At 40.7% G+C, this 26,541-nt stretch overlaps 1 protein-coding gene across 1 annotated transcript in view; it reads right to left on the reverse strand.

The window, feature by feature from the left end:
* Positions 1-11,876: 11,876 nt before the first annotated feature.
* Positions 11,877-26,541, reverse strand: part of ANKRD50 (ankyrin repeat domain containing 50) — a 45,006-nt gene continuing 30,341 nt past the window's right edge. The window contains exons 4-5 of the mRNA XM_055795665.1: positions 17,235-20,782; positions 11,877-14,887 (exon numbers count right to left, since the gene is read on the reverse strand). Coding sequence (XP_055651640.1) covers positions 17,238-20,782 — 3,545 coding nt within the window. The 3' untranslated portion in view covers positions 11,877-14,887; positions 17,235-17,237. The remainder of the gene's footprint in view (positions 14,888-17,234; positions 20,783-26,541) is intronic.

A 26,541-nucleotide genomic window follows, 5' to 3' on the forward strand; every position in this document is an offset into this window, starting at 1 on the left:
CAGTTTGACCAAGGAGGATAGGAAATGCTCAAAAAAATCTGAACTAATATATTCTGGGAAAGCACACATGCTTCAGTCAGTTTATACTGAGCAGAAGCTCTGAAACTTTCTACCTGAGCAAATAAGACACCCATGCTCAGATTTTATATCTGTAGGGTCCTTGGAATGATTAAATCAAGAGGAGAATATGCAAGTGGAGGAAATTAGTTTCCTCCCCCATGCTTTCTGGCCCTGTCTCACTTCCTTCTGAAAACTCACCACCTCTTCCCATAAAGACAAACTGTACTTTGTGCCTCTTCTCTGCAGTGGACACCAGCCACAAGAAAGCCAGAGAGCAGAGCAATGAGAAAATGAAATGTGCTTGTTCATAGTTCTGAGTGATGTGGAGAATAAAGCAAGCTGAAGCAGGCGGAAGCCTACATTGTGGAAAACCTGGTACAGGTTTTCCGTAGATTTAAGAGGTCCATGTGGCAAAAAGACACAAAAACTAAAGTTGGGTGCAGATTAAATTTTTGGTCTTTGAGGACTTCGGGATCAACATCCAAAAGCTACCCTGACCCAGAAATCTAAAGAGGAGGAAATCGCATCAAATCAGCTAAAAATTTCTGACCACTCATCTTATACTCTTAAGATTTTCATGCCTGTCCTTTACTTCTGTTTTTAGAGGAAGTTTTACTTTAAAAAGCTGAAGTAACAGAATTAGAAAATAAAATGCTTTGATGATTTCAAACTTTACAGAAAATTAAAATAGGAGTTTTCTCTGAATCTGTGATTTCTGCTGAACTGTTTCAATCTAGATGAATTGCCACTTCCAAGAGAACCGTGTAAACAAACCAGAACTTCCCTGGGTTTTCCAGGAACCCCCATGTTTTCAGCAACAAAACCTGTCTGAGACATGCAGACTTTCTGACTGTACTTGAATCAAGGTAGAATTTGAGAATCTAATCAGTTGTACCCAGAGGCATCTTTTTAATTGTCAGTGTAACACTCTGTTACCTGAACACAGTCTGTTGCTAGTGATATTACTTACAGTAATAGACCAGGAGGACAAATGACACTTATCTTTTCTGGTCCCAAATGCCTCCTCAGAGCAGTTAAAAAAGAAGTGTTTTCTAGTTTGGAGGTAAAGATAGAGTGAAGAAAGCTTTGCAGATCCTTGCTGTGAGATTGGTACCACATTTTGCAGTCAGCACTGCAGAAGCGAGGATGGATATTTACTGCAGAGCGTGCCAGTGACTGCACTGGATGCTCGCAGAGCTAATGGGGAACATGTTCAGAAACGAGCTTGCACCACAACAAAGAAATTAATCATGATTTGTTGGCATGAGTCTGAAAACAATTTCTCTGGGTCTGAATTGACTGCAGTTATAGTTGGCTTTGAGTCTCATTAGCATTTATAGTTCTCAAAATACTGTAATATAAACATTATTTCATTGGGCTAAACTTCCATTAGATTTAAGGCCCATGAAAAGAAAGTGTATTTATCTTCGAAACAGAATCTAGATTAAAGCAGTAGCAATTTGCCAGAGGAGTCTCTGATGCCATGTGGTTAAGAAAGCCTGAAGAGCCAGTGGAGCAAAGCCAGTGTGAAAACAGGCTGGATTGAAGACCCGGGGGCTCGCTCTGTGATCATGCCTCGGGGCTGGGACACACCACAAATCGCGCACAGTGCCACAGCCGGGACTAACGGTTACAGTCTGAACATGGTTAATGTCTTAGACACAAGCATCTTTTCTTCTCCTTAAACCCAGCCTGAGTACAGGATGGGCCAAACAGCATGAAAGGATAGCAGTGAGAGAGCCTGCAATCAGTTTTTCATCTGTCCCTTAGGATGAAAGAGGAATATGTGAGTCATTTTCTTGTACAATGGAGAAGCCTGAATCCCACTGCATCTGGTTAATACCAAGGACTGTCCAAACAGTATTCCATTGTAATTTGTCACAGACTAAAATGCGATCATAAATGTTGCTTGGAGTATTTTTTCATCAGTTTTGAACTTGGCAGTAAAATACTGTTGTTTCAGTGGAATTTCAGTTACAGAGCTCCTATACTAATAATGATTAGCAATAAAGCAATTTCATCAATAAATGATAAATGATTGTCATTATTTCTGCCCCTTTACACTGAACACCAGAATCCTGAAGCACAGTGCCAGAGACGTTCACGTGGGCTCAAGTTTATTGTTTTATTGTGTCTTTTCAGACTCATGTTTTGAGTCTCCTTATGCTAAGGTTTCATAAACTGCTATTGCAGCTGAGCTAGGGGAAATATCCAGGAGTTACACCTGTGTGTTTACAAATGATATTGCATAGTTCTTTCTGATATGCATGCAGGCTGGTGGGAGGAAAGGGACTTGGGATTTGTTCCTTTTTTTTTTTTTTTTTTTAACCAGTATGGAGATTCTTGCTCTGTGAAATAGCTTTCCTTTTTAGTCAGCCTGCTCTGCATTCATAAAGATCCTCCAGTCCCTGCCAGCTGATGGCTGGTTGATGCAGTAACAGTCAGCTAAGCCGTATTCAATCCTGCTCCATTTGGATTGCTTTAAAGTAAACCGATTCTCACTTTACAGTAAACTTGAGTTCGAAGAGATATTTGGGGATTAAAGTAGTGTGTAAAATGAGCAGATACGTTGTTCTGGTTTCTCCTAAACAACCTAATGATAGAGGGGAATTTCTGCCAAGAAGCTGGTAACCACCTACCTCAAAAAGACAGTGGAGACAGGCTCTATGCTAATGATAGTACACACCTCCTGCTGGAAACTAATTTTACTTCTAAACCACAAAAACATGGGTGAAACTGAGACAAAAAGCTGGTGCCAAGCCTACATGAGATGGAGGCAGTGGGTTTTCACTCTACAGAATCAGTATCACAGAACGGCCGGGGTTGGGTGGGACCTCTGGAGAGCATCTAGTCCAACCCCTGCTAAAGCAGGGTCACCCAGAGCAGGTTACACAGAGTCGTGTCCAGGCAGGTTTTGAATGTCTCCAGAGAAGGAGACCCCACAGTCTCTCTGGGCAGCCTGCCCCAGTGCTCTGTCACCTTCAAGGTAAAGAAGACCTTCCTCACGTCCAGAAGGAACTTCTTGTGTCGTGGTTTGTGCCCGTTCCCCTTGTCTTGTCACTGGGCACCACAGAAAAGAGCCTGGCCCCGTCCTCCTGACACTGGCCCTTCAGATATTCGTAGCCATTGGTAAGATCCCTGTCAGTCTTCTCCAGGCTAAACAGGCCCAGCTCTCTCAGCCTTTCCTCATCAGGGACATGCTCCAGGCCACTTATCTTCTTCGTAAACCTCCGCTGGGCCCTCCCCAGCAGCTCCCTGTCTCTGGAACTGGGGAGCCCAGCGCTGGGCACAGCACTCCCGGGGCGGCCTCCCCAGGGCAGAGCCGAGGGGCAGGATCCCCTCCCTGCGCCTGCTGGCCACGCTCCTCCTCACGCCCCCCAGGGCGCCACCGGCCTCCTGGGCCACCGGGGCTGGCTGCCGGCCCAGGGGCAGCTGCTGTGCCCCGGCACTGCCCGGCCCTTCCCCGCAGAGCTGCCATCAGGGTCTGAGAAGGGCTCACCAGTGACGGGCCACTCCAGGCCCCCTGTGCTGCTCCACCACTCCAAGATGGATGGAGCCAGGTCTTACTGCTTAACCTTGGTCACACAAACCAAGCCGGCAGGCAGGAGGCTGGCACAGACGTGACAGGGCTTGCTGGCCTAGGCAAGGAGCTGCACCAACAGGTCTCCACTGCGTCAAAGGCCAGCTCGGCAGCATCGCCTGGCAGTGCCCCCATCTAATGGCAGGGGGGCTGTTTCTCTGTGTTCTGGAGAGGGAGTGCAAGGCAGTAACGTATAGAGAAACACTTGAGGTCTAGCCCTGGTGCGGTGCTGGCACCACACTGCTGCCTCCCTGCCTGCTCCGCAGCACTTGTGGAAATGTCTTGGCTCTGGCACAGGGACCCACAAACACCCCAACGCCTTTGCCCGGCGGCAATGCTGAGCTGGAGCGGAGAGGCCCTGGGGATGGGCTGAGACACGTGGGGTCTCTCCGCTCGGTCCCCTCTCTGAGGATGTTGTGTGAGTTCAGGAGCAGCCCCGGCCTCAGCTGCCTCCTCGTCCCTGCTCAGTGTCTGCGTTAATTAGCCCTGCAGGAGCCAGCACAGGTCAGGAAAAGCCAGCGTGGCCTGGGAGCTAATAAACTTGCTGGCCGATATATAGGTGGATGTTTGCAGACTGCATTCCCACCCACATCCTGCTGTACCGATGTTTGAGGGAGCATACCTGGAGAATCCCAGTCTTTTATGAATCTTAAGTAGCAGATTGAACTGTTGTCATAAGCCGGCTGCATTTCCTACTTAGAAAGAGACTCAAGCTCTTTGAATAGCCCTGAATGACAGAACTTGTCCCCAGCCAGCCATCCCCCCCCACAGCACAGGAGGTGCTGGGAGTTACTGGCAGACGGCCTGCCTATCTGGAAGGATGCTTTGCTCTGGTGGCTGCTGGCACTGGATGCAGTTGCCATGTTGCAGTCCCAGCCATGCCACACGTGACAAGATATTGCTGGTCCTAATTGCACAACAGACTTAGGCAAACACCCCCAAAATAGAAGAAACCCACTTAAATAGCCTTATGTAATTTCACATTAATGAATGCATGGATTAAAGTCCACACCCTAAGGGAGTGGTTAAAATGTGCTAGCCTACTTTCTACCTTAATGCTAGAGCAGCATCCTGATAGCCAACCAACACCCTCAGACCAGCTGTTCTCAAACAGGGGATAGCCCAGACTACATTAGCAGCAACGTGTACACTCATTCTGTGACCAACTCGGTCTTCAAATAAGACCTTTCTTTTCAGGGCTTCTTTTGTCAGTTTCAACAATCTCTTGGACAGAGGAGCACTTCTCTCTTCTCACAAGGTAAAACTCCTGTGTCTCACATCTTGTGCTATATCCATCAGGAGTGAATGTTTAAGGACAATTTTTCTAGTATGGCTCTTGCTATGTCACCTTTCTCTGAATTGTCATCCCCTCCTCTATCACATTAAAAGAGAGCTGCTTGTGTTTGTTTTTGAAGACTTTGATTTCCACTGTCATCTCTCATTTATTATTAAAAGGTCAGCTCTCACTCTGGCCAGCCTGTGCTGCCCACCACTGCTGCCCGCCACCGAGCTGGATACCCAATCAAGGCATTCTGCACTTCCTCCTGGATTACTCGGGACAGTAATAAGCATCCACATAAAGGTCAAGCCTCTGTCTTCCACATCCATTCGTAAAATTACATTTTGTATCTTGAAGCATTCAAAATTCAATAAAACTTTAGCTGCTGGGAAAAAAAGAAAAGAAAAAAAAAAGGAGTTATCCATCCTGGTGCCTTGCTGTTTCCTTGTCTAGGAGCTACCTACATGTTGCCTGAGGTTGATATGTAGCACTGTGGCAAGAGACAGCAGGTTGTTCTGTTTGCCTGGTTCCACGCTCAGCAGCACTTCACCCCCCAGTTAGGGGATGATTAAGTGAAGAACAGAGCAGGTTTAATTGAGACTGTTGTTTTGCCATGTGAGGAACAGCGCCCACAACTTCGTAGTCCTGCTGGAGTGGGAAAGCTGGAGCAGCCAAGGAATGCTTTGACCACAGCGTTATCTAAGTTGTGGAAACTAGTTTCACTTCTAAAGGAGTAATTAGGAGCATGGAGAACATGAAGTTTAAACCAGCTTGATGCTACTTGGCAACTTGTAGTCACTGTCCATGTGATCTATAAAAATCACAGAGTAAAATGAAAACAGATTGAAAAGACAGTTATTATTTCTGCAGGGTAAGAGCTTGATCCTGGGAATATGACTTGGCAAACTGGGAGCTTAGAAAACACAGGAGGGAGTACATCTGCTAGATTCATTTTCCTTTTCACCCAGTTACTGTCATGCTGCACAGTGGCATCGATGAGAAGTGCAAAGCTAATACTCTCTCGCACCTCTGCTCCCCTTTGTGCACACTGAATTTTAAAAACACTGATTTCTGAGAGCATGCATTCCTTATTAGTGACATCTGATGGCTATGACTAGTAGTTGATGCGACAGTGAATCAATATCCAAGTTTGTCCACGTTGTTAACTGGCAATAAGGAAACTAACTCTGATGTTTTCACTCTTGGGTTTGTCTTGTCTCTATGCAAAAAGACCTACCAGCTTCCCTACAAGGTTATGGGGTAGCACAGTAGGTTTTCTTCCTTGCTGCAAAACAGGTTTTTTTGCAGATGTGAGGAAGTTCTTTTGTCTCAAGTCATATCTTTACTTTCTGCACTGTATAATGTTAGCATTAAGCACTCCGCATTTATTTCATACCAAACAAGATTTTTTTGACATACAGAACTCTGGTATAAATCAATTTAGAGATTAAAACTTGTGTTCAGTAGCTGATTGGTCATTGGTCTTACACTTACAGAACAAATATTAATATTTTTTTTTTTAAATTACAACGTGCTTTCTCCAACTCAGCCACTTATTCCTGGCTGATTTAGTTAATACTGACCAACATTATTAAAGACAACGGCATTGTCTCTGGGTTCAGAAATCCTTGAAACACAAACTGCCAGAGAGCATTCAAAGGAAAAATCACTAAAAGTTTACCCTGTTCTAATACTCTTCTATTTATGTCTGATATTGGTCATTGCTAATGACAGATTCCTGGACTGGATGAATTTCTGATGTGTCCTGAAATGGCTGTTCTTAAATTCATCATCCCATCTTGGCAAAGGGGAAAGACTTACCTTTTGTATGAACAGACTTCATGCAAATGAGCTGGTGGAGTGAGCCAAAAAGATCTGTAATATCAATTTAGGTGCAGATTCTGCTACATTTCCTTCAAGAGAAGGGAACTGCACTCTTGAGGTACTGTTATGGAAAGCCGTGTTAACTACCTCAAGGAAGGAGTCTCCACCCCATGTAAATAAGAATATCCCTGCATAATTTTATTACTTTTGTATGTTAAAAAAGTAGTTGGCAAAATCATTTCAAAACCAACTTCATCCAGTCCTCTGGTGGGAAATCTCAATGGAAGACAAGTAGACTGAATTAACTATGGTGTTACCAGGGCAAGCACTGCAACAGAGCCAGAGCAAAGGTACTTCTGCCTCATCCCTGGTCTACAACGAACATCTCCTGTGGACACATGACTCCTGCTCTTAATTACTTGCCCACTAATAATCTCAAGGTTTCGTCTAGTACTGAAGTGTTTTAGATGTGGCAATTAGTGAACTGTGTTTTGAAGACTTCTGAAATGATGTGAACTTTCTCCCCAGCCCTCGTCATGTTTTCTCTCACACAACCGAATTTGGTTCTGGTGGTTTTTGCTCTTGCCTTTCAGAGAAGTCTAACTGGAAAGATACGTAGACAGCTTGGTCCTATCTAGCTTATGAAAAATTTCTATGCTTTGAATATTTTGCCTGTAAAAAGATCTTGTCTCTCAATACCATGAATACCAGCAAATGACAGCCTTCAGAAACAAGACAGCCCCATTAATTTGTCAAAAGACCGACAGCTAATCAAGGCACAAAGGAGAGATTAAATGTTACCAGAGGCAGAAACATGCACGTTGCTTTGTACTCCATTCAATACAGAGTATTGCATTAGGAGAAAACTGGCACCAGAGCAGGAAGGCAGGGAGGTATGCTCAATTATTGCTCCTCACAAAGCCTGAAAAACTCTGGGGTCTTTCCATATTTGTCATTCGGGTTCTCAGATATGCCTTTTTTTTTTTTTTTTTTTTTTCTTCCCAAGAGGGGCTTTTGAGAGATCTGATTGCAGTAGCAACAACGAGCACACCTACACGTGGAGCTCGGCTCGCCCTCCCAGGCACCAGCCCACCGGGGCAGGCAGCCGGCGCAGAGAGGTGGCCCTCTGCCCGGCCCAACACCGGCCTGCGCCCCGCGCCCCGAGAGGCCTCCAAATCGGAGCCGACTCGTCCCAGCGCAGCCCGAACTAGCCAAAGCTGGAGCTGGCAGCACCCTGCCGCGCGCATAGCCTCCAGCGAGTTATACTGCAAATACGGAAAAAGCAACTAAAAAAAGCAGACGAATTAATGCCAACAACAGGTTATTCAGGGCGGCAGGATTGCCTAGTGCTTTTCCTGATAGTGTTTTTGGCCTGTTAAGTGACTGAGAGGGCAAACATATCTTTATCTCAGTACCCCTCCTGTCTTTTCTGTGAAGTGTTTCGGGATTTATTGGTAAACAGTACCAGCTTCTAGAAAAGAGATACGAAAATTCAGCAATGTAATCCATTATTATTAATATCAAAGCAATCTCGAGCACTGTAGCATTGCATTTTGTCCAGATATACAGCTGAATATGCCTGGACTGTTTTGTACTTGGGGAAAACACAATGGTAAACTGAATAGCCAGTATAATGGAAGATGACAGAACAAATTGTAATAAAGGTCCACTCTGTCATCTATGGATAAAGCTTTGAATTTTAAACAGTCTCCCTATGATGTTGCTTAATATTCGCCAAGACATAGCAAGTACACAACAGCTGTGCTCACAGCCTTAACTAGTAATGAAGAGAATTTTATTTACATGGGGGTTTTTGTTTTGTTTTGTTGTGTGGTTTTTTTTTTTGTTTTGTTTTTTTTGTTTTTTTAAATCTCTTTACCCCTAGGAGATGCAGACTGAAAACAAACTATATCAAAGAAGTTAAAGGGAAAAAAACCCCAATCCAAACCCCCAACAGTTTATTCTGGGTTTTTTCCACAAAACTCCCCTCTCTGGAATCTTGGTATTTTCAGAGGATCAACTTCATCAAGAAATCTGTAATGTCATCAGGAACTGGGAGGTTCCTTTGCTGGCAAGCTCATTTAATAAAGGCACCAAGCATCTTGCAACAGATTCTTTAAAAACTTCCTGCCTTCTCTGGCAGTTCCAGATGAGTCTGCCTTTCTCAATACACATCTGGCAATGTATGTTATCACCACCACTCCAGCAGTAAAAAAAACCCCTAACCCCCACAAACAAACAAAAAAGGAAAGTCTTTAACATGGTGAAGTGAAATATTATGAATACCTACTTTAACTTACCGTGGTTTGGCCCTTCCGTTACACCCCTCACCAAGCTAACTGGACCACCGCTTTTCTGTATACTCTCTTCTCTTTTGGGAATATTAGCTTTGCATGCAGAAAAAAACCATATCAGCTTATGTACAGGTGCTGTTCCCCCAGAAGGCAGTGTTTATTATTTGTCCTAGATCTGTAATGAACAGAACTCAACTAGCAATATAACCATATCTTTAAATCAAATCATAATCCAACTGCCAGGCTTTGACTGGAGACACTGCAATAAGTGCCTGTGAGAGCTTTCAAACTTTTTGCATTTTTTTTTACGTGCTCCCCAACCAACTTGTGAATCAAAAACTACTATCCTTAAACCCACTAACTTATTTCTTTGAAACTTTAGTTGTGGTTTTCAGGCTTTTTGATTTGAAAATGCCTAAGGCCCCCTTATGAATTAAAGTAGTCTGATAACAGGTTTTCTTTTTTTTTTTGTTACCTTTTTATGAAGCTCTTAAAATTCATTCATGAATCATGAGGGTTTTGCAGACCACAGCTGGAAAACCACTGTTTAAGGGGCAGCAGCTTGCCCACATTATGTGAGTCAGACTTCTCATCTTCACTCTGTGACCTATCATCATTTAAAAAAAAAAAAAAAAAATTAAGAATAGTAAACAGACTGCGATGAGGATTTCTGGAACCTGGCCTATTTAACACAGGCCAACAGCAAGTGAAATAGAAGAACCCTGTAGCAGACTAACATGCAATTAAGAACAATTCTGAACAACACATTCGTAGACTTGGAAGCTAAAGATTTCAGTCTCCTCAAACAGGCTAGTCAACCGAGCTGCATACTGCTTCTTTGTAAAACCGTTTCCTCCAAGAAGTTTCTCAGGCAGAATTTATTTTTCTCCCAAAACCCAGCAGATTGTTTCTGAATAAATACAGTTATTCAGCAAAGATCGACTTTTACTTGAAATGGCCATCTACCCGATACACCCAGCAGCACAGGGTCGCCTGCCCTCCGCCTAGAGCCACGATGCCCTCCCGCTGGTGGGCTCTTAGTACTTTAGAGAAAGCCTGAATCAGTGCTTCAACTGAAAGAAACCGCTAAACCAGAGATAACTGCTTTAAACCTTCCATATTCCAAGAAGCGGCAAGTATTTTTCTGATTAGCCCTATCTGGCATAGGTGTTCCCTGCATCATCCTCATCTCCCCGTTTTTCAAGGATACGCAAGAGCAACGGCCAAAAATACTGCACCTCTGGCATTCCCCTACGCAAACACTGCAGCAAGCCCAGAAAGCAACTACAGAACAGACAGGGCAGTCCAAGATGAATTAGTGAGGCACAGAGACGAAAAAAGATCCCAAACCAAACCACAGAGTCCTTTACTGTGTTTTTAATCCATCAGAAACGGTTACAGGATGCAAACTAAATTCCTGAAGGTGCATGATTTTATCACAGGAGTCCATTAGAAGTTGTTCAGCTTAAAATCTAACTGCAGTTGTAGTTCTTTGATTTGGCTGGTCTAATACAAACTTACAAGAATAGAAGTGAGAACAGTAGGTCTTTCTGGGACACCAGCAAATTAGATTTTCGTTCTGAAGGTCAATTTATTTATAGTACCTACATATAAATTTGGAGATTTCTTTAATAAAATGATTTGCCAAGTAGATTTCTTAGTCTCATACCCTGTTTCTGTGACCCTTTGTAGCATAAAATGATTAGGATTTAGATCAATGCCAAATTCTCATTGCTGTCTCTCAAAGGGCCTCCAACTGAAAAGCTTTAGGTCACCGTGCCAACCAGTCCCAGCTTTCTTTCAGAAAATATATGTAATACACAAGTCAAATTGTAAAGATCTCACAGAAGATGTGAAGCATTATTCAACATGATTCTTTATAGTCCATAGAATAAGAGATTAAAAACAGGTGGTGAATAATTTTATTTGAATATTATTACAGTGATTATCTGAAGAAAATTAATTTGTCTCTGGAATGTAATGCTACTTACTCAAAGATTAATTCAGTGAAAATGATTTTTTGCCTCAATGAAAAATAGCCACTGAACTAATGTATCTCATACTTTGTTATTTCAGACATAAAGAACTGCACAAAAGAGGGTAAATAATTATTGTGACAAACCACAGAAATATACAGAAAACAAGTTAACAGTTACCAACAATTCTGTTTGTCATTCTCCTAATCTTGGAAATCAGTTGACCCATGAGCACCAACAGCTGGAAGCAGTGTGAACCAGAACACATGGAGCTAAACCTGAACCATCATCTGCAGAAGGCGAAGCCAAACTCTTCCTTTACACTCAACAACCCTCTGCGGAGAAATCATGATGGGCGTATAATTGTCAAAAAGATTATACCAAATGGACTTTAACTTCTCTCCCCCCCCCCCCCCTTTTTTTTTTTAATAACAAGTTAAAGAAAAATGAGTAGCCATTATCACTAAGTGAGATTTTGCTTAAACTGAAAATACTAGAGAAACACTGATCAGAGATCATTACCAAATGCCATTTGAAGTGGTAAAGAACTCAGAGTGACTGAAATATTGAATTTATTGCCCCCCTTGGTATATACAGTATATAATGGTAATTTTAAACAAAACATGCAGCACATTTTCTCCTGCAAATGCTCAGTATTGACTCAGATTAATGCGAAAAAGGTCAGCTGAGTGATAAGCAGGGTCATAAGAATTAACACTGGGATCTGAGTTTTGATAGCCTATACTACCTACTGGACACACACGTCATGTTTCATTAAGTACTACACAAATGTTAATCAAGTTTAATAACCTTTTCCTGAGATGTCCCAGGAAATGAGGTAGTAAAATTAAAACAGTTAGATGTCTGCTGAAAAGCAAATATATTTATTATGCACTTTCATATACACAGGGATTTTCGCTTAATATAATACAAGGAATAAAATAAAAATTTTACAATGTGAAATTCATTCAATGTACATTAAAAGCTATTTACAACCCACTCCAGGAAAAACAGTCTATCTGCAAACCAAGTTAACTGAGGAGTTCAGATGGGGAATATTAAGCATAACAGACATTTGCATAGCAGAGTAACTGATGAGGGAAAATACCTTTTTATTTTTAAATAAATGGTAATGTTTTCAATACTTATCACAGAGAAGACAAAAATTCATCAGTTGTGCCTCTGTATCTCTTAATGCATTTTGCTTCCGTACGGTTTTTCCACATGCATACAGTATCGATATCTGTGTGTCCACAAAACAGTCTTTTTCCCTACCTTTCCCATCAAGAATTTTAGACGTCTTGTGGAGGTAACCTTGGAAGGACCAGTGAAATGGGATGAAAAGAAACAGGATCCATGTTTTATTCAGGATTTTTAGGTGGCGAGAACTGTTACATTACCAGAAGAAACCGTGCTGAGTCACAGCTATGCAACTCTGTTCACCTCACTTACTTGTACGGATGGGAAAGAGCAGAGCAGAACAGAGCGAACACCAGGGGAACAGCACCTTTTCTTTGCACGCAAACCCCTCACAAATGATGACACTAAAAATCACACGCAACAGCAATGCAGAGTTACACAGACCTGCGGAAGTAGACGTTTTAAAGCAATTCATGCTCTGTTCCGAAATGATATTCAAAATCTGTAAGAATTTTCATTCTGAAAACATTTTCAACAGGTCTACTTTCTGCTGATTTGTATACAAGGTTTCCCCAGCAACTGTTTTGAATGTAAATATTATTCACACGAAAACCATCAGGCTACCTATAAGTTGTGGCCCCTTGTGAAACTGGCCATATTTTTACGTCCTCTGTCCACAAGGTGCAATTAATAACAACACAATAAAATTAAATAAATACAATCCCAATGACAGTCAAGTTCAGTAGAAAAATGTCAGCATTCAGGGATCCCTTTCTACAAAACAAAACATACATCTAATAACTAAGAAGAGTTGTATTCTTGCACAGTATTGCAAATGTACTATACTTGAGGTTCAAAACAAGTTTGCTGAGAACATTTTGGTACTTTTCTCTTTACCAAGCCACTAACCCTCTTAAGGCCATTCTGCCAGACTCCTGTTATGTTTATTTTATAATTGTCCCACGGGGACAAGAAATTCAATACATGAAACATTCAGAATAATCAATATTGCCGTGTGTCAACTTTTAACATCTAATTTTACTATATGCTGAACGCCTGACTATAAAAAATTATTTTTACATTTAGTAACAAGCAAATAAGAATGGAGGTGGAGGATATTAAAAAAAAAATGTTCTGATGATTGTTGATCATAGTAACAAGACACGGAGCCCTTTAGTGCTTCAGAATATGCACTACATATACATCCAGGGGCCATCTATCGAAGTTTAAGGATAGCCATACATCTAATTAATCCTCTATGAAAAATAACCTCAGCTTTCTATCATCTTATTTCTGGAATGATCAGAATTAGAGTATGAAAAAGGCGAAACCCAAGCCTTTAGAAGAAATACTCACATACAAAAATAGGCTTATTTTCTAAAGAGCAAGGCTGTGTAATGGTGAATAGTAGAATATAGCTTGCATTTGTAGGAGAAAATAACCCACTTGTTTCATTTTATCACACACAGAGCTGTGCAAGTAAGATGTGCACATTCAAAGGAAAAATTCATACTGTTCACTTTCACAACAATGGCCTTGATTTTGCCCTCTTTCAGATAAGTGAAATTCTTCTGCTGTAAGAGTGGGGAACCAGCTTTCCATTATCTGCACATGGACTACCCTGACTGCCGATCAACCACGCTCCAGGTACAGAGATACTCACGCTGGCTCTACCTAATCAATCTGAAGCAGTAACCACATTCATACAAGTTTGTGCTTTAAAGAGTTATTGTCTCAGAACAGAGCTCTCTCAGTGATCTCCGTACTCCCCACACAACGGTATTAGGAACCGTTTGCTTTTCCACTGTATTGTCACTGTATATTCTCTCGGCCTCATTAACAGAGTTGTCTGTATTTTCCACGGTTCGTTTTACTGACATTCTTAATACAGTCCTTTACCTTGGAAAAAAGAAAGAGCTGTTTCTAATGTATAAAGATATACATGAAAGCAGGATCAGACGTTTTACTTTAGCACCTAAAACATACCCATATTCAGTTACCTCATTGCCATAACAGTAACAGAGGCTATGTAAGATCAAGTGTCCTCTTGCTTTCAGCGGTCACAGTCTGCCATCCAGATTTGGTGCCGTAGTTAGTACCAGATAGTGGATTTTGCCTCTTTAAAATCCCAAAGACACTGCAGATGCTTGCAGTCTGACTCCTTCGCTACCACTGAACAGCCATAACACAGACAGAACACACAAGTACAGTATTTATAAAATACTGTTACAAGACTTGTATTTCTGGAGAGAACTTCTTGAAGTACACAGGGAACTGACCATACATTACAACAATGCAAATGTGACAAACTGTTTGCTTATTTTCTTTAGCCACAGGAAAATAAATACAAAAAGCACCGCTTTTCCATACGTAATTCACTGTGGCACATGCACCTCTACCAAGCATTCTGGAATAGGAAGTCAGAATTCCTCGTTCTTACCATTTTCAGCTGTTGCCCAGGAAATACAGCACATAACTTTCTGCAATTAAAAAAAGTGCTCATTCTGTGTGTTAAATACAAAGTACACAAAATAAATTTTTGAAGCACAGAGGGTTATACTGAGAAGGCAGCCTGAAAATGTAGGCACGTTACAGTAATTAAGGTAACTGTACTGGGGTAATCACATTCTTGAATTTCGAGGTGGACTAAACAAGCATTGTATGCTTTCATCCCAGCCAGCTGATAAATCATTCGGAGCAGAAGCGCTTCTGTTCATAGCATCATGGAATTGGCCTAGAAGTACAAAATGAAAACATTAAGTTTTTGAAACACTCCATAATACGAACAGCGTTGTCAGAAAGAAAGCTGTATAATTTTCTAATTGAAGTTAAAAGCGCACAACAACATACCAAAACCAAGTATTTCCTTCCTAACTCAAATCCCATGACTGATTCCCTGTGCTCTCTACCATCCAAAGCAGCTACGAGGTCCCCACCACAGGAGAGCTTCTTGAACAGAGCTCAGGAGCAGCAGCCAGGGAAGGAAAGCCGTTCCTCAGGTGCTCTGGTAGAGTACTTCCGATGAGGTTCTCCACAGGTGACTAACTTACTCACTGGTCAGGGAAACTACAGTTTTTGTGCTCGAGACTTGGCAAAAGAGGAGGTAAATTATAGCCTGCACCAAGCAATTCACAGTCCACACAAAACTGTTTTAAACCTAAAATGAAGGTATGTAAAAATTGTTAAGAGAAAAAACAAAAGGAACCATTTAGTTATCCATCACCTCATATGCTTAGCCACTTGCATAACCAAATACTTCACAGAAACCCCCTGAATTTTCAAGAAAGCACTATTTGTTCCAGATAAAGCAAAGGCCAATTTGAGTTTTAAAGTTATGTGTAGAACGTTCACATTTTTTTACACGCTTTTTTTATATTTTAAAACCAACAAAGATGGAAAATTCATCAGACCTGGCCTTTTAACGGCAAGTCGGGTCAAATCATTATGTCCTAGGTCAGAACCACACAATTTATTTACAATAAAGTGTAACACGAAAGCAAGTAATGAACATCAGGCACAGGCACATGAAAGTTAGGTAATACAGTTCTTAATTACACATTTTAATATGTTTTATGGAGGCAGGAAAAGAAATCACAAACAAATTTAAATCCTGTTTGGACATGATGCAGAACTGTGGGAATCTGAAGCCCTTTTGACTTCAATGAATATTTAGGGTCCATTCTCTCTCATCTGCTTATTCCCCTCTACTGTCTGCTCCCGTTGTCCTTCCTCTTCACTTTTGCCTGCCCCCCACCTCATATGACCCTTTGCTAATATTCACATTTTACAAATGTGCAGGCTCCAGAATATAGCTTTTTGAAACGCTGCATTGTTTCAAATATTTTAATTTAACCAAAATATGAACCTGAAGGAAACATCTTAAGAGTCCTGCATAGTACTCTAATGCTCTGCAATTCACGAGAGATCTCTCAGCTACATCTAGAGAGATGCATCCCATTATAGTGAAATTAACTTCCAGGACATTCTGGGAAAAAAAACCATTTATGTGTTTCTGACAGCTGAAAACCTCCCGTCTGTGGGTTCTACACCCCATGCAATTGTCCTAGAAACGGCACCTGCAGTCTTTAACGTCTTGCAGCAGAACTGAGTCAGCTAGCAAGAACATTCTTGTTCTAAGGAGCAGCACACTGATCTGTCAAAAAAGCAGCATTTACATAAACAAAAAATGTTTTCAAAAATAAGCAATAAGGGATATGCATACATTTCCTTAAGATGCTGCTTCTCTGAAATTCAAATAGAAAACATATTAATTATTAACACATTCCCAATACCCTAAAAAAGATAAACCTCATCAGAAAGAGGGAGAAAAATAGTTCTATTTTAGCTGACTCACTGAGAACTCAGGTCTGGAAAAAAGCTACATAAAACTCCTTTTACAGCTTAAAATTCAGTATGGGAGAGAAAATGACCAAACTAAATGAGCTCCACTGATTAGGAACTACAGAATGGTCAGAAAATTGGTACGATAACATAGATTCTAGTTTTGCTCTAAGGAATGCCATCTCTTTTATAGGAGGGTTACCCTCTCAGTAACAAAAATATAAAATCAAAGCTTTAGTGCAGTATTTTAACTTTTTAATTTATAGACAATTACGCTACTGAGATTTCACACTTAAAATCCAAACTCGCAAAAGTGGTTGCCTGCAACTTAAAAGAATGTTCAGAAGCTTCCCCAAAAGCAATTTTGTAAATAATGAAATAATTACTGTATATGAAAATATCACATATTAAAATTCCCGGCTGTCCTTATGCTTGAAAAGAGAGTTCCAAATCAAATCTGCATGAAACCTGCTGGTTTAGTTGGTCACATATGATAGACAGGGGGTATGATTTGAGCAATCAGAATTCAACAGAAAATATGACGGTGATCCAATTCCTTTACAGCTGGTGCTTTGAAATGACAGTAAAACAAATACTCGCCAGGTTAGGTTCTTAATATTCATGGTCTTCACCATGAAAGCAATTATGATGCTAAATGGCAACGAAAGGTAATTTTAGTGTATTTAAAATGCACGTTATGAAATACATGCGTTTGCTTCCTTTGTGCCTGGATAGGTTACCTTCTATAATGGTGTTTCCTTCTTGTAGTTGAAACTTGGGTCGCTACCTTCAATCTGAAGTTTTAAGGCTTGCTTAAGGCTGAGTTCTGTCTCTGCAGGAGGATAGCCTTCCAGTACTTCCTGATGCCCTCTATCCTGCACTGTTCGTGGGACAGAAACCCTACCGAGAAAAACCTGATTGCTCTGAAGATGGTAATTTGGATTCGTCATAATTCCATTTCTCTTCTTCTGTTCTCCACTCTGTTGGTGAATCAGGAACTGTTGCTGAGATCGACCAACTTCTTGCTGAGCTGGCGGGACCAAAATTTTGCACTGTGGCTCTGCCGGCATTGATTTAAGTGGCACACTTGTCCCAGATTTGGCAATAGGTACTCGTTTATCAAACTGAGTCATTTCATACTCTAACACTTTTGGCTGGGAGGAACTATTTTGTTTTATTTTTTTTCCAGCCGACCCAGATTTGCTGGCGTTGTCCGTTTTCCCCCCTTTGTTAGCTTTAGTCGATTTCAAACTAGGTTTTACTTGGCTCCATTCAAATTCACTACTTGGTGAATTATGATTTTGACCTAGGGAATGAGTCGTGGAAGAAGGAGAAACAATAGACTGCCTACTCCTGCTGCGTGGCAGGGAATGCTGCTGTATTTGCTCTGTGAATGACAGGCTGTGGAAACTATCAATAGGCACCGTTTGAGCCGTTGCAGTCGATGATGTGGTGCGGAGAGAAGAATTCTTGGAACTCTTCAGGGAGTTGTTTGATAAAGATGACTTCTGACGGTCAACCGTAGAATCAGGCGACTCAGAAGGAGAACTGAAGGCATGAGCAGGCCCGTTAGATAAGCCACGCATACTAGGCTGCATATCTCCACCAGTACTCCCTGAACTATTGGACTTCATCGTTAATGACTGCATTTTAGAGGAGACTGACTGTAAGGGTTTTTGCTCCATTGTGTGGACTGGAGATGGAGTGCAACCATTCAGAGTAGATGCACCGTATTTTTCCAGTAATTTAATAATCTGAGAGTGTCCATTTTTAGCTGCAACACGCATAGCAGTGCGCCCAAACTGGTCAGCATGATTTGGATCGGCACCATGCTCCAGTAATATCTGGACAACGTCAATGTGCCCTTCTTGGGCTGCAATGCAGAGTCCAGTAGCACCTTGATTACACGTATGGTCAACCAGAGCTCCATGCTCAATGAGAAGCTGCACTACCTTCACATGACCTTGCCATGCAGCAGACTGCAAAGCAGATCTCTTCTCATTATCTGCAGCATTCACATCAGCATGGTATGTTATCAGCACCTGTACCATCTCCAAATGGCCCTGCCAGCAGGAAACATGGAGCGCTGTTCGTCCCTCAGCATCACTTGCTTCTACGTTTGCACCATTTTCTAAAAAATACTCAGCCATCGTAAGCTGGTTTTCTAATGCTAAGATATAAAGTGTTGGCCGGCCATCAGCATCTTTGTAGTTTACATCTGCCCCGTGGCTGAGCAGTAGTTCAACTATATCTCTGTGACCTTCTAAAGCAGCAACCCGGAGAGCGTTTCTCCCATCATAGCCTCTCTGATCAATGTTGGATTTATTTTCCAGTAATATCTGCACACAATCATAGTGACCTTCTTGTGCAGCTAATATGAAAGGTATACGCCCATCATTATCAATTTCATTTGTCCTAGCACCTTGTTCTATCAGAGCTTCACATATCAACCTGTGACCTTCAAAAGCTGCCATATGCAAAGGTGTCCAGCCCGCATCATCTCTATGATTTTCATCTAGCCCCCTGTCCAGCAGAGTCCGTACTACTTCAACATTGCCTTGTGCAGATGCTATGCTCAGAACCGTTCTCCCCTCACTATCAATGCTATCAACAGCTGCACCCCAAAATAGGAGCGTATTCACAACCGAAGCGTGGCCCATGGAGGCTGCTGCCAGAAGCGGTGTACGACCATTGTTGTCTGTGTGATCAACGTCAGCTCCTCCTTCTAGAAGCAGATCAACAACATCTACATGTCCTTCATATGCAGCTACCAGCAGTGGAGTCATGCCATCTTTATCACAATGGTCAACTTCAGCACCACGGTCAATAAGAAGACTAACCACTGAGGCATGTCCCTTACTGGCTGGTACACAAAGGGCAGCGACAGACAGCGCAGTCCTTCCATCCACATCCTCATGGTTCACCTCTGCACCATGATCCAGCAGGTGCTCCACGATCTCTTTATGCCCCATGTATGCAGCTGCAATCAAAGCTGTTCTGCCCTCATTATCAGCTTTATTAACTTCAGCACCATGTTGAAGCAGATTCAACACAATATCTTCATGTCCTCCCCAGGCTGCTGCTCTCAGTGCCGTTCGACTATCAGCGTCTGCACAGTCCACTTTGACTCCAGCGTAAAGGAGCGCAGAAACCACCTCCGTGTGCCCACCCCATGCTGCAGATCGCAATGCCGTCCAACCGTCATGATCGGTGTGATTAACGTTAGCCCCACATCCGATCAAACAATTGACAACCTTGGTATGGCCCTGCCGAGCAGCTAAGGTAAGTGCTGTTTGCCCATGAGTATCTTCTATCTCTAAATCTGCTCCCCTTGAAACCAGTAAGTTAACGACATCAAGATTGCCACTGTACGCTGCATTGGCCAAGAGCGTTCTCCCATTGGAATCGCACTGGTTTACCGATGCTCCGTTGTCTAGCAAGGTGCGAATGGAATCTTCTCTCTCCAGAGCCTGCCGAACAATGCAAGATGTGCGGTCATCTTCACTGTTGACGTGAGCACCAGCTTTTACCAGCAGCTGCAAGACTTCTTGTTCTTTAGGAATTAGGGTTGACAGAGAGTCTTTGACAGGTGTGCCATTCCATATCATCCATAAAGCCAGCTCTGAAGTCTCTAACTGTAAATTTGAATTAATTAGATGCAATGCAAACTCTTGAGCTTCTAACGGCGTTAAATCCTTTGCTCGGCAAGTGTAGCTCATTGCCAGCATTCTGTGTCCCTCTGCTGCGTTACATAAGTATTTCTGCGTACAGTGCTTTACATCTAGCAACCATTCTGCAAAACTGTAATGAAACAAGATTTTGGTATTTCCAAGTCCATCAATAAGGACTTTTGACAGGACATCCAATTTGCGTTGAAAGTCTTCCATCGTCAATGTCATATTTTTGGTCCACACTGCATGATACAATTCCGTTGTGGTTAATGGCCTACAGGCTGCAAGAATTACGTTAAGAATAGGCTGGACCTTTGCAAACTGTTTTCTCACAAAAAGTCTCTGACAGAGCCAAAGGTATAAGCCGTTTAACGTTCCTGGAATATCACGGATCTCTCGTAACATAATAAAATTCTCCACAACTCCATCTAGGACACGTTCCAGATACAAAAAGCAACCACTGCTTTTGATGTGGAGCTGATTCAGCATTTCTGCAGTTTCTTTTGTGAGATGTTGTCTCAGTGCTTCTTCCTGATCTAAACGATGCAGAATATATTGTTGCACATCTTTCACAATATAAGCCTTTCGCAGATCATCCAGACTTATTTTTCGAAAACCTATTAAAAGGGAAGAAAGTTATTATTATTTCTGACCTAGTTTTGCTGAACTCAGTGTTAAAAAAAAAAACCACAAAAACCAGACATTTCTGGGTAGGGAACATCCATAATAATACATTTTGTGTGTACACATAGTGAATGTAAATGAATAATAATAGCAGAGAACTTTGATAATAGACACATTTTTATCATCATCTACTATATAAGAATAAATGCTACTAATGAAGAAAATTTCCAAGATCCCTTTGAATCAGGCATTGTGTGTCTACTTTGAATAATACCAAATACTGAAGCAAAACCACTAAAACTGCAACCAAAATAGGATTATTAAGTATTATTAAATTATTAAAGGAATAATCCCTTCTCCAATGTGGTTAACAATGGAATTCCAAATAATTTTCAGCTATTTAGTTTACGATGACTATTATATTAATATAATTATAGAAGATGTTATTCGCACCTGGTGCACATGCATGATGAAATGTACATAAATCTCTAACTTGACCATGTTAGTTTCTTTAAAAAAGTTTTATGATACAGGAGAGAAAGACACTCAAAAATAGTTTTAAATTTCTTTACACTCTGCGCACTGAAAATTACCTAATTTTTTTAAATAAGGACTGAGTTTCAGATAAATACGCTGGTTCTTTGGTAGGTGACTCATTGTATAAGGAAACAGGTTTTCTCACAGTCATATGATCTCATTGTTTTTGCAATCCGTTTACTCTTTAGAGGAAAAAAGGAAATTATTTCATACATGCATACCATGTACATCTCCCTACACATGCACACGTATGCGGCCTTCTGCCCAAACCAAAGAAAACTGTTCTTCACATGTGCTAAGAAGTCCCTAGGGCAACCTTGGTGGCCGTAAGGCTCTGAAGAATGAGGTGGAACGAAGATTTAGTTGTATGGACTACAGGGCTATCTCTGTCATTAAAGACATTTGCTTTGGTAGTGCCAAGTTAAGCATGTGACGAAGACCTACCCTTTTTGATTAATGACATATTACGTGTTACATTGTTGGAACACTACTTTTCTGGAAGCTATGGGAAAACCGCAGAGGTCACAGGCACAGCAGCTTAAACTACCGTGTTTTAGGCCAGAGCTGTACCTCCCTTCTCCAGGGACAGGCTGTAATCTCTTCCTCCAGTGTAGCAGACCGCACACATTTCCTTACAGTCAGCTCAGCTAGTCATAAAAACCCCAACTTTGCTTTTCAAACCAATGCAGTTCCTAGCCTCCAAATTGTACTGAAGGAAAAGCAACCACAGAGCAGTGCATTCAATGCAATTTTGGTCCCATCTCCACGAAACAATTTGAATTGAGACCCTGAAGAATGTTACTTTCAGATCTAGTTTTTTATTGTCTTTAAACATTCTGTGGATCGAGCTGCTCAGTCTGTGAACTCGTTCTGACTGACAATTCAGCCTGATAAGAACACTAAATTTTTTGTTCCCGGGTATCTTCAGCAGAGGTTCTGAATGTCACATTATGGTCACTCTGTTAACTGTGTAGTCTACATGAGCACTGTACGAACACAATAGATTAGGACTGAGAGGCAAACTATGGCAGTGTTACTACAGTATTTCTGCTTCCCTTATTCATTATGGTAGCATTACAAATCTAACAAGATTAAATCAATAGAATATTTAAAACAAAATCATACTTCTCCCCAGAATAAAATCACTGAACAGGACACTTTCGCGCAGCAACTTCTCAGGCTAAGACTACACTAATAAGATTGTCTAATTGAAGATTTTTGAATGAGAAGGCCAGGAGGCAGAAATTAATTATTTGAGGGGGATCTTTCTTCATTCTGCAGAGGCATTTTTTTTCTCTCAAGAGAATCACCATAATTTATCACAACTTCAAGTATTGTCCTAACCTGACCTGCAGAATGGCATAATTAATTGATTAACTATGCATTTGATTAAAATATTGTGTATGTAACTTTGTAGAGCCCTTAATTTTCACAAATAAGCCAAATAAGAAACTCTTTTGAGTAAGAACAGACAGTGCCCTGCGATTCTGCAGATCCCAAGCTTCCACTTCAAGAGAAAGACTGTTTCTAGGTTATGATCCTTCAGAAGATCCAGAAGTGAAAACAGAGGAGTAAAACCCAGGGCATCGCTTGGTGCGTGCATTCCCAGTCGCATGCATACACAGAGCTGTAAACAGAGACAAGTGTCCCTTTGGTTGTCTCATGTGCAGGCAACAGCTCTGTTTTGCTCGATTCAGAGCAAATGCAACCACTACATTCGCTCACCTTCCAGTTCTTTGAACCTCTCTGCTTCTCCCAGTAAAGATTTGTATCTCTCACTTGGCTGGAAAGGTAGAGAGCTCTGCAAACGCCTTCTCAATGTGTTTAGTACTAAGTGACTCTGCTCACACCACCTCCAATCTCACACTAACTGCATGCCCACATCCTTCCTTCTGATATGTTATTTTTACATCACTCAAGTGTTTTTTCAGTAGTTGATTCCCCCCACACACAAGAAAACCCCTGACTGACTCGCATGACAGCAAGTCTGAGATTTCAGCTGGTGTTCAGTGCTGCCTAATGACTACACCTCCCTTGACTCCCGGCCTTCACATGAAAACCTGCGGAGTGATAACTGTTTGTCTCAGTCCCTGTCTGTGTTTTTCAAAAGCAAAATCTTGCTTATCTTGCAGTGTTCTTCAAATGCTATTTTTCATTTTGCTTCCCAAGATGGGTGGGAAAGTGAACAAAACCATTTCAGATGTGATAAAAAAAAAACAAAACCCAAGCCCTCCAAAAAAAAGTAAAAAGGGAAGTGTTTGTGTGTTTGTTGTTAGGTTTCTCCCCTTTAAATGAGGCTGTATCATTACTTTGTTCCATGTTAGGGTTAAAAATACAGCCTGCTCTGTACTTACCTGAGACATACCAAATATCAAAACACCTCAGCCAAGCAAATACATTTCAGAAGACTTCAGAGCAGTAAACATTCCAGAAGTCAGTAACTCAAACAAATTGATTGGTTGTATGTTCAGAAGCTGTATATTCACAGAAGCTAAAAACTGTTTCTTTTCTTTTGCAAATTTCCAAATAGCCCTTGATAATGAGATCCTATATATTATATTTGAAGACAAGTTTGTATAGCAAGAAGCATACTACACTCATACAGATCTTTGCACATCCCAGGGATGATATGCTCTTTAAGTGCTGAGATTAACAAATGGCCATTGTAACAGACTTTTGAACAGAAACAGGTTGTTAATTTTAACCACTGCACGCTATACTATAATAAGCAAATAATTCAAAAAAAGGCCACATAAGATAGATTTATATTTTTTTAAATCTCAAATTCTCATTGCTAGCTTGAAGCAGGAAAACAAAGCCATGGTTTTTTTTTCCCAAACCTCTATCTAAATGAGGTCATTTTACATTTCCAAACAAAGATCCTGCAAACTTGCTTTTCAACCCTACCAGATACAATAAGTCACTTTCATGGACAAGCAGCACCAAAACATTAAGAGAAAGCTCATTTTGTTTCAGATGCATTCCCATGAACTACTTAAGCTCAGCAAAACAGGAGTGCAGCAGACAGAAGTTGCAGTCCCACGACCCTGCTTTTTGCATTGTTAAAATTTTTCTTATAACACATCACTTTCAACCCAATGGGAGCTCCAATATGGATTTTCCTGATTTATTAAATTCCTGGCAGTTCTGTAAACAAATCAGTTCCAAATGTATTTCTTGGCAAGATATAAGGTCATTCAAAGGGAAAAAAAAGTATCTTGGCTACATAAAGACTTCCACAGTATGTCAACCTTTTCAAACTTTAATAATAACAAATAAGCTATTAACTAGCAGGTTCCCGTAAATACTTAAAAATATCCTTCTACTTTCATACCTTTAAATACATTCACATAAGTATATTACAAAAAAATTTAATACATTTTAATATATTTCATTTAATTGAATTGTTAACTTCAAAGTAATTTAAATGATTACACACATGGCAATGTTCTGGCATTAATAATTTACACTGCTGATCTAAGCATATATTTAATTAGGTATTTCTATGGCCGTTTATTGCTCAAAAAGAGTAACGTATCCAGCAGAGTAAAATGCACCTGAAAACGCAAGCAGCACACAGCTCTTAGTGCATTTGCAGCATACTACGCGTTACACATTTCACTGCGTCTACCCCAGAAGCTAAGAGCCACTGAGGCTGAAATCTGCTGCTCTCACTTGTCCGTGTCATTGCACAGACATTTATTTAGTTAAGAGTTACAGGTAACAGTCGATTTAAAACAATTTAGTCTTTCCTCTTTAATTACAAAGCAGATTAAGTTAAAAATTCCCATACAACCTTTTACTAGGAAATATGAATTTCCCTGGGATCATGTTTCCAAAGCGGTAATCAGAAGAAAGCAGTCATGAGAGGAAAGAAAACAGTAATTAAAAACTCCCAGTTTATTTCCCAAGCCTTCCAAATATTTTTTTCCAAAACCCAAACCAAAACAACAAATAAACTTTTCCGAAGCTTTAAGATCATAGAAGTAAATTTTACAAGTACATAAATATATAAAAATTACGTTTTACAGTAAAAATTCAATCCCCACAAAGACTTTAAAGCACAATGATATCACCCAACTAAATTCCAACCTACTATGAAAACTCAGAGGACAACTTAGAATTTCTTTTTTAAAGCAATCTCTCTTGGGTGTGGGCTCATGCCGTGTATTTTCTGGAATGGCAGCTAATGAGAAAAGGTTCAGGCAACTGATTTAATTTCGGGATTCAGCAATATGACTACCTCAGTAGCTTCAATTACCAAGCAGGATGAGTTTTCTGGGTTGTGATTTTTACTACATTTCTCTGAAGTTTTCATATTTTCACTTCTTAATTTTCAGAAAGGCTACAAGAAAAAAACCCACAACCTAACGCTCCACATCTTTTCAGACCAGAACCAGCAAACAGCAGCAATATGGAAAAGACCTATGCTCCCAAGATTTCTAATCCGGCATAAATTTGGATAAATATCAGCTCTTAATAATATCTAGCCGTCTGGAATTGCATGATAGAGAAAAGGAAGAGTGAAAAATGAATGACGGATTGCTTGCTTTTGCCTAGGGATTTTAAGAATGGAAATGAAGCTCCCTCTGAGACTAAACTGAACCCTTTCACATCCCGTTTTTGATTCTTCTTACTGTATTTTCCAGTATCTTTCTCGTATCTAACATTAACTTTATGGAAACTGGCTCCCTGAGATGTGACATCTGCATGGGCTTTACCACACTGGTGCACTCATGCCCCACACTTGACATGGAATTCTTTGGATGAAGAATGTCAGTGTTCAATTGAGGGCTATAATCAAGCCAGATGCCACAGATACTTGATTTACACGTGTAGCAAAGAAGAAGAAATTAAGTAAATGCCTATTTAAAAAAGTCTATTTGAACCAATGAACAGAGCATTTGTACATATGCACTTTTGTCTATTTAACTTTATGCTGTTAATGAGAAATTACCTGCTTTTCACTCAAAGGTATATCTACATAAAATACCTTATTTTAAAATGCCTAAAGTTTTTTAAACTAATATGATAGATCTTTAAAAAAGGAATTTAGTTTTGTAAGAACAACAGCTATGCTTTCAAGATTTAGCCTCATTTTCAAAGAAGCATTTTTATTAGCTGATTAGCTCATGCATAAAAAAAATAAAATTGTATGTTCTGCACCACTTTCAGATTAGAGGACTTTAGTTATTGAGATACAGAAAGAAAATTT

Source organism: Falco peregrinus, chromosome 2 (assembly GCF_023634155.1).
Source record: "Falco peregrinus isolate bFalPer1 chromosome 2, bFalPer1.pri, whole genome shotgun sequence".
NCBI classification, from domain to species: Eukaryota; Metazoa; Chordata; class Aves; order Falconiformes; family Falconidae; genus Falco; species Falco peregrinus.